General features: G+C 38.9%; 2 protein-coding genes across 4 annotated transcripts in view; one reads left to right on the forward strand and one right to left on the reverse strand.

Moving 5' to 3' along the window:
• The window catches only part of TOMM5 (translocase of outer mitochondrial membrane 5), a 495,867-nt gene that overhangs the window by 234,496 nt on the left and 246,676 nt on the right, over positions 1-14,695 (forward strand). The gene's annotated exons all lie outside the window — the stretch shown is intronic.
• Positions 1-14,695, reverse strand: part of DCAF10 (DDB1 and CUL4 associated factor 10) — a 61,855-nt gene that overhangs the window by 15,663 nt on the left and 31,497 nt on the right. For 2 of the 3 annotated variants that reach the window (XM_050762129.1, XM_050762128.1), the window contains exon 3: positions 4,672-4,869. The exons of the other annotated variant lie outside the window; for it this stretch is intronic. In XM_050762129.1, the coding sequence (XP_050618086.1) occupies positions 4,672-4,869 (198 nt within the window). The remainder of the gene's footprint in view (positions 1-4,671; positions 4,870-14,695) is intronic. 3 annotated transcript variants of the gene reach the window in all.

Consider the following 14,695-nt stretch of genomic DNA (forward strand, 5'->3'; position numbering starts at 1 on the left):
TCAGGCCAGTCACAGTGGCTCACACCTGTAGTCTCAGCACTTTGGGAGGCCAAGGCGGGCAGATCACTGAGGTCAGGAGTTTGAGACCAGCCTGACCAACATGGTGAAACCCTGTCTCTAACTTTTGTAAAAATACAAAAGTTAGCCGGGGTGGTGGCGGACGCCTGTAATCCCAGCTACTTAGGAGGCTGAGGCAGGAGGATCACTTGAACCCGGGAAGCAGAGGTTGCAATGATTCCATCTTAAAAAAATAAAAAAAAATTACCAATTTGATTTCTTTACTTGCTGTAGGTCTATAAGTCTATAGATTTTCTATTTATCTTAAGTCAGTTTCAGTAATTTGTGACTACCTAGGTGTCTACCTGTTCATCTATGTTGCCGAATTTGTTGCTATAAAGTTGCTCATAGTACTCCTTATTAATTCTTTTAATTTTTGTAAGGTTGGTTATGATGTCTCCTCTCTTGTTTTTAATTATGACTGAATGTTGAATTTTATTTCTCATTTGAAACAATCATACAAATTTACCCATTTTATCTGTTAATGGGGATAATTATATTAATACAGTTTCTATTGATAAACCATCTTTTCATTCCTTGAGTAAGCCCGACTTGGTCATGATATTTTCTATAATGTAGGGTTCAATTTCCTTGCATTTAGAATATTTGTATTTACATTCATAATGCAGATTTGCCTTTCTTTTTTTAAAATATTATCTTTGTTAAGTTCAAGTATCATGGTCATACTAGTTTTATACATGATGTAAGAATTCCCTTTTTCAATAATCTGATCAGTTTAATAAAATTAGAATGTTCTCTTATTTGCAGTATTTGGTAGAAGTCACCTGTAAAATGTACAGAACTGCTCTTTTATTAGTACCGTAGGTAGGTTTTAATTCATTTTTTCCATTTCTTTAATGGCTGTGGCAGAGGTGATATTCAGAATATTTAAATAACAAGCACTGCACAAACACTTGCCAGTCAGAATAGATGCAGATGGCTGTGCTGGAACAGGGTCCTGGAATCGCCATATTGTGTAACGGGGGCTTTTGCTACTGAATCATGGGAAGGTTTTGAGGGAGGTATTTCTAGAAGAGGGGCCTGGGTAGTCAGAGGGTGTCAGAGGGTAACTCAGGGCACTGCCTATTTACGAATTAGTATGGAAGAAGTTCAATCTTTTCACAGTGCTTCAGCTGAACCAGTACATATTGGCTAAATATTAGTCCTAGTAATAGGTGTATTTCAGGTTTTCTATTTCTTCCTTTGCCAGTTTTGCTAAGGTGTATTTTTTAGTAAACTGCCTATTTCATCAAAGTTTTCAAGTATATAGGGAATAAAGCTCATCTATCGTCTTATTCTATACTGTTGTCTCCTTTTTTGTTGCTGATATTAGTTATTTTTGTCTTTTTTTTCTTGATGAATCTTGCCAGAGAATTGCCTATTCAATTAGCTTTTTTAAAAGAGCAGGCTTTAAAAAATCCTCTATTATATTTTCATTTTTAATATCATCAGTTTTGTGCTTTTACACTTATCATTTCCATACATCTACTTTCATTGGGTTTATCCTTTTACTTTTTTCCAGTTTTTTGAGGAAGATGCTTAGTTCATCAGTTTTCAACCTATCTTCAGTATGATTTCTTCTTTGATTCATAAATTATTTAAAAGCGAGTTTATAAGTCTCTAAACATGAGACTTTTTAATTAATAACTAAATGATACTAAGAACAGGGAAAATGGTTTGTATAATAATAGTTCTTTGGTACCAGCTGAAACCTACTTTGTAGTTCAGTACATGCTCAATTTTTGTACCTGTTCTAAGTGTGCTTCAGAGGATATTTTTACTAGTTGTTGGGAGCGGAATTCTAAATATGTGTAATACATCAAGCTTATTAATAATATTTAAATCTTCCACAGCCTTATCCATTTTTGTTTGTTGTTGTTGCTGTTTAGATGGAATCTCACTCTGTCACCCAGGCTGCCTCACTGCAACCTCTGCCTCCCAGGTTCAAGCGATTCTCCTGCCTCAGTCTCCCAAGTAGCTGGGATTACAGGCGTGTGCCACTAGGCCCTGCTAATTTTTGTGTTTTTTTTTTGTTGTTGTTGTTGTTGTTATTGTTTTGAGACGGAGTCTCATTCTGTGGCCCAGGCTGGTGTACAGTGGTGCAATCTCAGCTCACTGCAACCTCCACCTCTTGGGTTCAAGTGATTCTCCTGCCTCAGCCTCCCAAGTAGCTGGGATTACAGGCGTGTGCCACTAGGCCCTGCTAATTTTTGTGTTTTTTTTTTTTTTGTTGTTGTTGTTGTTGTTGTTATTGTTTTGAGACGGAGTCTCATTCTGTGGCCCAGGCTGGTATACAGTGGTGCAATCTCAGCTCACTGCAACCTCCACCTCTTGGGTTCAAGTGATTCTCCTGCCTCAGCCTCCCAAGTAGCTGGGATTACAGGCGCCAGCCACCACGCCTGGCTTTTTTTGTATGTTTAGTAGAGATGGGGTTTTGCCATGCTGGCCAGGCTGGTCTCGAACTCCTGACCTCAGGTGATCCACCCACCTTGGCCTTCCGAAGTGCTGGGATTACATGTGTGAGCCACCACACCTGGCCTAAATTTTGTATTCTTAGTAGAGACAGAGTTTCACCATGTTGGCCAGGCTGGTCTCCTGACCTCACGTCATCTGCCCACCTCAGCCTCCCAAAGTGCTGGGATTACAGGTGTGAGCCACCACACCCGGCCCATTTTTGTCTATCTTATCTATTAGTAAATGAGAGAATGCTGTTAATATTTTCCAGTGAGATGGAGATTTCTCACTTCTTTCTTGTAATTCTCTCCACTTTTGCTTTTTATATTTTTATGCTATGTTTTTAGGTGCATATAAGCTTTTATATTTTAGTGAAATTAATCTTTTGTTATAGTACCTTTTTATCAATAATGCTTTTTGCCTTAAACTTTATTTTGTCTGCTATTAATGTAGCTACAACTGTTTTGTCTTTGATGTGTAATTCTGTTTGTTTTTTCTCATCCTTTTACTTTCAACTTTTCTGGGTTTGTATGTTTTAACTGTGTCCCTTACAAAGAAAATACAGCTCTGTTTTATTTTTAATCTAATCTAACACTGTCTATTTTTAACTGGACAGTTTAGTCCATATACGTTTATCACAATTATTAATATTTGGATTGAAGCTTAGGTTATCTGCCTACCAGTTTTATGCTTTGTGAAATAACAAAAAATATTTTTCCTGAAATTAAGGAAATTTATTTTATAAGCCAGTTTTCATCATGAACTATACAACTTGGTCTCCTTCCTGTATAATTTTCTCCAACATTTTTAGTTGCAGTATATGACAGTTTTGTGCTTCTTAACTTATCTTTTCTTTTAAATAATTCTCTTTTTTCCTTCCCTTCTCTGCTTCTATGGGATTCATCATGTTTTATTAGTTTTTTACCCTCTACTAATTTGGAAGTTATCATTTATATTTCTATTCAAATTTTATTTCTAAATTTTAGTAAACAAATTCATTTAGTAGGTATGCTTGTCTTTGTCTAAAGATAACCAATAGTTTTGTCTTCCACTCAAAAGTATGGGTAGCTACAAGTCTCTAAGAATAGCCCCTCTCTTTTTACATATGACCTCTAAAAAGAATATTCCAAACATGATGGCCACACACAGTGGCTCATGCCTGTAATCCTTGTACTTTGGGAGCTGAGGCAGGAGGATCACTAGAGCCCAGGAGTTCAAGACCAGCCTGGGCAGCATAGGGAGACCCCGTCTCTACAAAAATTAAAAAATTAGGTGGGCATGGTGGCACATGCCTATAGTCCAGGCTACTCAGGAGTCTGAGGCAGGAGGATCACTTAAGCCTAGGAGATCCAGGCTGCAGTGAGCTGTGACTGCACCACTGCACTACAGCCTGGGTGACAATGCGAGACCCTGTCTCAGAACAACAACAAAAACAAATACACATAGAAATGATCATGGTGTGTTTACTGTATTATCATTTCACCATGGCTAGCAAAACAGGCATGTTTCAATTATTTTTCAAACTTCAACTCTGTAAGTATCAATTTCTTTAAAAGGAGACATTTTGTTGGAATGTTTCACAACAGAGGCATAACTGGCATTTTAGGTGGGACAACTAGTCCACTCTGCACACTGACCTGTGTACTGCAGGATGTTTAGAAACTCTGGTCCTTGCCGACTAAATGCTAGTAGATAGCTGTCTTTCCCCGTAGTGACAACCAAAACTGCCCCACGCTTTATTTCTAAACACTCCCTTTGAGATCAGTACCACTCCAAATGAGAACTACTCTTTTAATGCATGAAAACAAAAGAACAAAAATTGCAAAATAAATATATGTAGAATTGAAGGAAGAAAAAGTGAGAAACAGTTTAGTTTCGCAGGAGAAATAACAAAAATATTTTTCCTTAAATTCAGGAAACTCTTTTTATAAGACAGTTTTCATCACTAACTATACTACTTGGTCTCCTTCCTGTATCATTTTCTCCTAAAATTTTCAGTTGCAATATATGAGTAAGTACAATTAACGATATCATCACTTTTTGGTTGTTTTTCCTAAAGCCAGTTTCTTTCTTGAGGCTACGACAGAACACTGAATTTGTTCATCATCTTTAAAAAAATGTTTTTGTTCATAATCCTAACATGGTCTCCTATTCACAAACCTGTTAGTGTCCCAAATAATGACATTTCCATCAAATCCTGATGTTACTAAGAGTCTTGTATTAGTATCATATTCGATGTTCTTCACCCAGCTAGTGTGACCATGTAAAGTGCATACTTTGGTGTTCAATTTTCTCAGATCCCATAGTGCTATTGTAGTGTCATCAGAGCAGGTAGCAAACAGCCGGTTATCAAGAAATCTATAAAAGCAGAAAAACAAAACCCTGGTTCATTTAGTCTCTTTTTAAAGGAAAATTGATTTCAGAAACAGTCACTATATTACCTAGTCAAGAAAGAAAGAAAAAAAGGACTACACACTCACTATATAAACCCAATGACTCTGATATACTATAAAAAGTATACTTTGCATAATCACAGAGCCAGGATACTATGATTTAATGACAGTCACATTGCAATTGGATCCATTTGCTTTAAATTACTGATTTTTATTTGAAATTGGAAATAGGGGTAAGTGTTTGGAAAACAGTGACAGAAGGGAAAAAAAGAACTTCAGAATCTCTATAGGAAACAAAAATGATGAGAGAGAATTTAATAGGAGATAGAGAAAGTTTTGAAGACTTGATTGCCGAGAGGGACACATTACACATAATCAAAATCATGAGAAATATTTGCTCTGCTATAAGTAACATCTTTTTCTATTTAAAACACACTTACACACAAAAATTGATGTAAAAATTGCCATTTTTAAAAATCTTTTAACTCAAAGGTATTTCCCACATAATCTTTTAGCAACATTTTATTAGGACCAGTCAAGATTACAAAATAAGACTTAAAATACTATATAATTCAGACTTTTTATTATTTTACACTAACTTCTCAATCCTTAGTGAGAATATATTTAATACAAATGCTTAAAAAATAAACTACTATTCACACTTGAATTTTTGTTTAACATTAGGATGCCTTCTGTAATACATGCTGTTACCCTAATCTCTTACCAAAGAAATGAATTCTGGTGCTTCTTCCAAGATAAATTTACATATAATTGTCAGAAATCAACCTCAATATCCACAAATACCATAACGACTTTCCTAAAATTGATCATGGTTTTCAAATACCAGGCGTTTACACAGGTTGTTTCTGCTACCTGAAACAACCTTCCTCCTGCCCCTGGATGTGGCTAATTCTTGCTTTCTTTTTAATACCATCATGTGTCGCTTAATGATGGAATACATTCTGAGAAATGTGTCCTTAGGTGATTTTGTTGTTGTGTGAACATCATAGAATGAACTTACACAAACCTAGATGGTACGCACTGAGGTTATATGGTATATATGGTATGTAGCCTATCACTCATAGGCTACAAATGTGCACAGCATGTTACCGTACTAAATACTGTAGGCAACTGTAACACAATTGTAAGTATTTGTATATTGAAAGATAGAAAAAATCCAGTAAAAGTACTGTATAAAAGATTTAAAATGTTACACCTGTATAGGGCACTTACCATGAATGGAGCTTGCAGGAGCAGGAGTTGCTCTGGGTGGGTCAGTGAGTGAGGGGTGAGTCAGTGTGAAGGCCTAGGGCATTGCTGTCCATTACTGTAGACATTATAAACACTGTACACTTAGGCTACACTAAATTAATTTAAAACTTTTTCTTCAGTAATAAATTAACCTTAGATTACTATAACTTTTTTTACTTAATGAATTTTTAATTTTTTAAACTTTTGACTCTTTTGTAATAACAGCTTAAACACAAACACATTGTACAACTGTACAAAACTATGTTCTTTCTTTATATCCTTATTTTATAAACTTTTTTCTATTAAAATGTTTACTTTTTAAACTTTTTTGTTAAAAACAAAGACACACATTAGCCTAGTCCTACACAGGGTAAAAATCATCAGTATCACTGTCTTCCACCTCCACATCTTGTCCCACTGGGCAATAACAGGAACAGAGCTGTCATCTCCTGATAACAATGGCTTCTTCTGGAGTACCTCCTGAAGAACCTCCCTAAGGCTGTTTTACAGTTTACTTTTTTTTTTTTTTAAGTAGGAGTACATTCTAAAATAACAATAAAAAGTATAACACAGTAAGTATTAGGCAATAGGAATTTTTCAGCTCCATTATAATCTTCTGGAACCACTGTTGTATATGATGTCACTCACTGAAACGTTGTTATGTGGCATATAACTGTATTCAGCTGTTATCCCCTCCAGGAAGCCTTTCCTGTTTAACCAGCCTGGTAGACCTACCAATTCTCTGAGCTCCCAAAGCATTCTGGGAGCTTCTATCATAATACTTAATATTATACTGTTGGTGAAACCCCGTCTCTACTAAAAATACAAAAAATTAGCCGGGCGTCGTGGTGAGCACCTGTAATCCCAGCCACTGGAAGGCTGAGGCAGGAGAATGGCGTGAACCCAGGAGGCAGAGCTTGCAGTGAGCCCAGATGGCACCACTGCACTCCTGCCTGGGCAACAGGGCGAGACTCCGTCTCAAAAAAAAAAAAAAAGGCCGGGCGCGGTGGCTCAAGCCTGTAATCCCAGCACTTTGGGGTGGGGTGGGTGGACCGAGGCGGGTGGATCACGAGGTCAGGAGATCGAGATCATCCTGGCTAACATGGTGAAACCCCGTCTCTACTAAAAATAGAAAAAACTAGCCGGGTGTGGTAGCGGGCGCCTGTAGTCCCAGCTACTCGGAGGCTGAGGCGGGAGAATGGCGTGAATCCGGGAGGCGGAGCTTGCAGTGAGCCGAGATCCCGCCACTGCACTCCAGCCTGGGAGACACAGCGAGACTCCGTCTCAAAAAAAAAAAAATTATACTGTAAGGAACAACTTTACTATAAACTCCTTGAAGGCAGAAGGAACCTGTCTGCCTCGGGTCATGGTTAGATCTGCAGTATACAATACACATGGTGCCAGACACATACGCACTCAACAAATACTTATAAAATAAACAAAAGAGGAGTTCACTGCCTAGCAGAAAAGACAATGTAACTACATAATTACACAAAATAATTGTGTGGAATAAGCAAAGAGGGTGGTTGGGAAGGACTTCATGATGTTATCATTTGAACTGAACAAAAGACGAGCAGGAACTACCTAAGTGGCCGGGGGTAAGCAAAGGTACACAGGCATGTGAGCGGATGGTGCCCTCTGAGAAGCGGTGTTAGGAATGCTGTGTATGGGAAAGTAGAGATGACTAGGGATTACATTATGGATTTATTCTATGGTGATTCCCAGTAACTATTTTTTAATTATAAAAATACATTTCTTGGCCAGGCGTGGTTGCTCATGCCTATAATTCCACTTTGGAAGGCCAAGATGGATGGATCGCTTGAGCTCAGGAGTTTGAGACCAGCCTGGGCAACATGACGAAACCCCATCTCTTATTTTAAAAATAACAATAACAAAAAACATTTCTATTGAAAATATTTTTAATGAAAAAAAATCCATCACCAAAAATAACCACTTTATTGATGTTTAGCTTAATTTCTATGTTTTAAACCTAATATTATCTCAAAAACATATTGCCATGTTATTAAAGATTTATTGACAAAATCATTTTTAATGGCTGAATAGTGTTCACTGTATGAAGAAACCGAAATCTTTTTTCTTTAAAAAATTTTTTTTTTTTTGGAGACAGAGTCACGCTCTATCCCCCAGGTGCTCACTGCAACCTCTACCTCCTGGATTCAAGTGATTCTCATGCCTCAGCTTCCAGAGTAGCTGGGATTACAGGAACCTGCCACGACGCCCCGTTAATTTTTGTATTTTTAGTAGAGACGGGTTTCGTCAGGTTGGCCAGGCTGGTCACGAATTCCTGACCTCAGGTGATCTGCCTGACCTCAGGTGATCTGCCTGCCTCAGCCTCCCAAAGTGCTGGGATTACAGGCATGAGCCACCGTGCCCGGCTTCTTTTTAAAATGAATATGCAATTTTTGGGTGTTTGGATTGCTTACAATTTTTTACTACTAAAAAACACTAAGATGAGCATACTTACAGCCAAATATTAATCACATCCCTATTTATTTCTCTAAGTATATTCCCAGAAAAACATATTGCTAAGTAAAATGGGATTTTTTTTAATGTAAGTTTTTTTAATATAGCCAAATTGTCCTCCAGAAAAACATACCAATATAGAGATCCATCAGCAGTTAGGAGAGTGTCCATTTTCCCAAATCCTTGCCACATAGGTCTTTAAAAAAACTTTCTCCTAAGTGCTAGGAAAAAATATCACTTGTTTTAAGTTGAAACTTTTATTTTTAGTAAAGTTGAAACTTTTTCACATTTATTAGAAAGATATATTTCTTTGCTGTTCATGTTCCTTGCTGATTTTACAACTGCAGTAGTAATTACTGTGTTGTAAAAAAAATCTTTAAAGATAATATATCAGTTTTTCAAATACTATGCATTGTATATATTTTCCACATATTTCTTTTTTTTTTTTTTTTTTTTTTTTTTGAGACGGAGTCTCCCTCTGTCCCCCAGGTTGGAGTGCAGTGGCACGATCTCGGCTCACTGCAAGCTCCACCTCCCGGGTTCACACCATTCTCCTGCCTCAGCCTCCTGAGTAGGTGGGACTACAGGCGCCCGCCACCGCGCCCGGCTAATTTTTTGTATTTTTAGTAGAGACGGGGTTTCATTGTGGTCTCGATCTCCTGACCTTGTGATCCGCCCGCCTCGGCCTCCCAAAGTGCTGGGATTACAGGCGTGAGCCACCGCGCCCAGCCTACATATTTCTTTTATATGGTTTATATTTTCTTACCATATCAAAATTTTAATTTTTTTTTCTTGAGACAAGGTCTTGCTCTGTTGCCCAGGCTGGAGTGCAGTGATGATTATGGCTCACCGCAGCCTTGACCTCCCAGGCTCAAGCAACCCTCCTTGTCTCAGTCTCCTGAGTAGCTGGGACTATGGGCACACGCCACCATGCCCAGCTAATCAAAATTTTAATTCTTATATTGTCAAGTCCATTTTTCCCTTATAGGTTTACCTTTACTGATAATGTGTTGTTGTTGTTGTTGTTGTTGTTGTTGTTGTTTTGAGACTGAGTTTAGCTGCTGTTGCCCAGGCTGGAGTGCAATGGCGTGATCTCAGCTCACTGCAACCTCCGGCTCCTGGGTTCAAGCGATTCTCCTGCTTGAGCCTCCTGAGTAGCTGAGATTACAGGCACCCGCCACCACACCCAGGTAATCTTTTTTTGGGGGGCGGAGTCTCACTCTTGTCTCCCAGGCTGGAGTGCGGTGGCGCGATCTGGGCTCACTGCAACCTCCACCTTCCGGGTTCATGCCATTCTTCTGCTTCAGCCTCCCAAGTAGCTGAGATTACAGGCACCCGCCATCACGCCCAGCTAATTTTTGTATTTTCAGTAGAGACGGGGTTTTACCATTTTGGCCAGGCTGGTCTCAAACTCCTGGCATCAAATGATCTGCCTGCCTCAGCCTCCCGAAGGGCTGGGATTACAGGAGTGAGCCACCACGCCCGGTTCCTGCTAATTTTCTTTACATTTTTAGTAGAGACAGGGTTTCAACATGTTGGCCAAGCTGGTTTTGAACTCTTGACCTCAACTGATCTGCCCCTTCGACCTCCCAAAGTGCTAGGATTACAGGTGTGAGCCACTGTGCCCAGCCCTGATGATGCTTTCTAAAGTAAAACTAGTTAAATGACTTCCATACTTGACAGAAATTACGTGACTGAGACTGGGCACAGTGGCTCACACCCATAATCCCAGCACTTTGGGAGGCCGAGGCCAGCTGATCACTTGAATTCAAGAGTTTTGAGACCAGCCTGAGCAACATGGTGAGAACTCGTCTCTACGAAAAATACAAAAATTAGCCAGGTGTGGTGGCACGTGCCTATAGTCCCATCTGCTCAGGAGGCTGAGGCAAGAGAATCGCTTGAGCCAGGGAGGCAGAGGTTGCAGTGAGTCGAGATAGCACCACTGCACTCCAGCCTGGGCGACATGAGTGAAACCCTGTCTCAAAAAAAAAAAAAAAAAAAAAAAATTACATGATTGAGAAAAATACATGCAAAAAATATTTTCTAAAAGACTACTGGAAAGTTAAAGTTTTAAAATAAATTGAGCATATTCATACTTTTGAAAAGTTTTTAAAAAATAACAAAGATATTTTATTCAGTCTACAGAAAATACTTAATGCACTGATGGATTTAAAACCCCAATGGGGTTATATTGCTGCAGGCTACAGTGGTCTGAGAGTCTTAAGGAAGAGAGATTATTAGAATGAGAGTTTCAGAAAGGTCTCTGAACTGGCTAGATTTCCAGACTGTTGGACTTTCATAAAAAATAAAAAGGGGGATTAGCTTTTTAATTTTTGTTAATAAGGTCATTTAAAAAACGATAATTGTTGCATGAAAGGATATTTTAATACCAAAAGTATAGAAAAATATAAAGTTGGAATAAAAGCAAATAATTTTGAAATGAATAAGTTTAATGAGAAATTTAATACTTTGACTTTAATTGGCTCATTTTCACCTCAAAATATTACTTGTTAAAAACTTTGATATTGGAAGTTGCTGTTTAGTAAAATATAAATTTAAAAAAAGATGGCTGGGCACAGTGGCTCATGCCTGTAATTCCAGCACTTTGGGAGGCCAACAAGAGTGGATCTCCTGAGCTCGAGTTTGAGACTAGACTGGGCAACATGATGTAACCCGTCTCTACTAAAAATACAAAAACTAGCCAGGTGTGATGATGCATGCCTGTAATATCAGCTACTCGGGAGGCTGACGCAGGAGAATCGCTTGAGCTGGCGGGGCGGAGGCTGCAGTGAGCCGAGATGGTGCCACTGCACTCCAGCCTGGGCAGCAAAGCAAACAAAAAAAAACTTTGGTATTGGAAAATCACTGATAAAGAGAAAAAAAAATGTAGAATATTAAGAATGTACACTAGGAGATAAATTAAAGCACCCAGAACAATTTTTATCCCAAAATCAACAGATGCAGAGAATGTAGCGTTAGACAAATCCTTGGATATGTGGGCCTCGTCCTCTCAAAATAAAACTTAGTCTAGCTTAATAAGTTAATAATTGTAAAATATTTATAACTCCACAGACCCCAATAAATAGGAGACAACCCTTCAAACACACTGAAATCTATGTCTCTGAATCACAGAACTCCAAATGTCCCCATCAAACCCCAACATACATGACTGTAACAGCTATGGGTAAGATGATATCTGGACAAATTCAAGGTCTTCATTGTCAGAGGATATGGTAAAGGACAAAAGAAACTGAAAGTGAATTATATTAAAACACGTACCAACATTTCATTGTATAAATGAAAGTGTTGTTGAGTCTATATCTTAAAAAAAATTAAACAAAAACTCATGAAAATAAACATTTTCCTGTTTATTTAACTACAGATGATCCCCGACTTATAATTGTTCAACTAACAATTTTTTGACTTTATGATGTTTATCTGGGTATTAAATGCATTTTGACTTCCAATATTTTCAACTTACAATGGGTTTATTGGGAGATAATCCCATCAGAAGTTGAAGAGCATCTGCATATGCAAATTCTCAGAACAAGAATAAATTAAATGTTTGGCATTTTTTACATAATCTCCCCAATGAAATTATGATAGCAAAATATGACATCTTTACTTCATATTTGAATTTGTAGTATAATCAAAAAGAGGGTCATTTCAGCTCACGCCTGTAGTCCCAACACTGGGAGGGTGAGCCAGGTGGATTGCTTGAGGTCAGGAGTTCAAGACCAGCCCTGGCAGCATAGAGAAACCCTGTCTCTACAAAAGATTAGCCAAGCCTGTAGTCCCAGCTATTGAGAGGCTGAGGCAGGAGAACTGCTTGAGCCCCGGAGGCGGAAGTTGCACTGAGCCATGATCGTGCCACTGCACACCAGCCTAGCCTGGGTAACAGAGCAAGACCCTGTCTCAAAACAAAACAAAACAAAACAAAACCCAAAACAGAGAGTCATTTCTATATAAACATTCAAGGGCCTCATCAATTTTGCCAAGAGCCTTTTTCCTTAGTCCTGTGAGATATTCACATAATGCTTTGAGGTCTCTATCATGTCATAATTGATGTCATTTTCTTTTATCTAATTGATCACTACTCTAACTCTATGATATCATTATCTGCCAGTGATTTTATATTACTTGACCAGTTCTCTAACATAATTTTCAGGGTTTTGCAAAATTCTATATCCTTTGTAAGATAAGAAATTTCATGTTCCCACTGATGCAGCACTACATTTGCATGATATAGTTTGACATTTAACAATAAGCAGCAAACCAACAAAGACAGTGGGAGGGAGAAATAGATCCTGGGATATATTTAAATGGGTATTAATTTTTTTTTTTTTTTTTTTTTTGAGACGGAGTCTCGCTCTTGTTACCCAGGCTGGCGTGCAATGGCGTGATCTCGGCTCACTGCAGCCTCCACCTCCTGGGTTCAAGCGATTCTCCTGCCTCAGCCTCCCGAGTAGCTGGGATTACAGGTGTCTGCCACCACGCCCTGCTAATTTTTGTATTTTTAGTAGAGATGGGCTTTCAACATGTTGGCCAGGATGGTCTCGAACTCCTGACTTTAGGTGATCTGCCCACCTTGGCCTCCCAAAGTGCTGGGATTGCAGACGTGAGCTACCGTGCCCAGCCTAAATGGGTACTAATTATTATTATTTTTTTTCATATGGAGTTTTGCTCTTGTTGCCCAAGCTGGAGTGCAATGGCGCGATCTCAGCTCACTGCAATCTCCACCTCCCGGGTTCAAGTGATTCTCCTGCCTCAGCCTCCCCAGTAGCTGAGATTACAGGTGCCCGCCACCATGCCCAGCTAAATGGGTACTAATTTTTTTAAATGTAATATCACTAAATAAATATTCTTATGATAACCTCGGGGCTTCTCCCTGCAACTTCATAATGTGGGGGGGACCTATATCTTTTTTTTGAGATGGAGTCTCGCTCTGTCGCCCAGGCTGGAGTGCAGTGGCATGATGTCGGGTCACTGCAACCTCCGCCTCCCGGGTTCAAGCAATTATCTGCATCAGGCTCCTGAGTAGCTGGGATTACAGGCGCCCACCACCAGACCAGGCTAATGATTATTAAATGAGCTCTGAATCCACATACAGATCCCTCAGGAATGAGAAGTAAGCCTGTATAATGGTGTAAGTATTTAAATTACAGACTTTTCCCACTACTTTCCCAAAATATGAACAGAAAATATTCTCCATAACTATCAATGTTTTTATTTTTTTATTTTACAAGATAATAAGCAAACTACAAAACTAAGAAATGAACTAGAAGATATTACCAAGTATGTACAAAATGACTAGAACCAAACCAGAAAATGCATGCCCGTATCTCTGAACAATACAGTGAGGTGATCTAATGGAACTGAGTATGAATTCCAGCTCTACCACTTACTACATCTAAGAACTTGGGCAAATCTCTTTATTTGAGTTATAGTTTCTTTATTCCTTAAATAGCTACAATATGTGTCTCACAGAGGGATACTGTAAGGATTAAGTAATATATAAAAAGTGCCTCACAGAAGGTTTGGCACATAGAAAGCATTCAAACAATAGAAGTTAGTATTATTAATAAATAATGCAGGCCGGGCACGGTGGCTCACGCCTGTAATCCCAGCACTTTGGAAGGCCAAGGAGAGCGGATCACGAGCTCAGGAGATCGAGACCATCCTGGCTAACATGGTGAAACCCCGTCTCTACTAAAAATACAAAAAATTAGCCCAGTGTGGTGGCGGGCACTTGTAGTCCCAGCTACTCCGGAGGCTGACGCAGGAGAATGGCATGAACCCGGGAGGTGGAGATTGCAGTGAGCCGAGATCGCGCCACTGCACTCCAGCCTGAGCGACTGAGCCAGACTCCGTCTCAAAAATAAATAAATAAATAAATAAATAAACAAACAAATAATGCACACTTAAGCTCATGCACCAAAGACTCTTCAGATTCTCACTCAAAACTCTTTTTTTTTTTTTTTTTTCCTGAGACAGAGTCTGGCTCTATTGCCCAGGCTGGAGTGCAGTGTCGCAATCTCGGCTCACTGCAACATCTG

The sequence above is a fragment of the Macaca thibetana genome, chromosome 15 (genome assembly GCF_024542745.1).
Source record: "Macaca thibetana thibetana isolate TM-01 chromosome 15, ASM2454274v1, whole genome shotgun sequence".
Lineage (NCBI taxonomy): Eukaryota > Metazoa > Chordata > Mammalia > Primates > Cercopithecidae > Macaca > Macaca thibetana.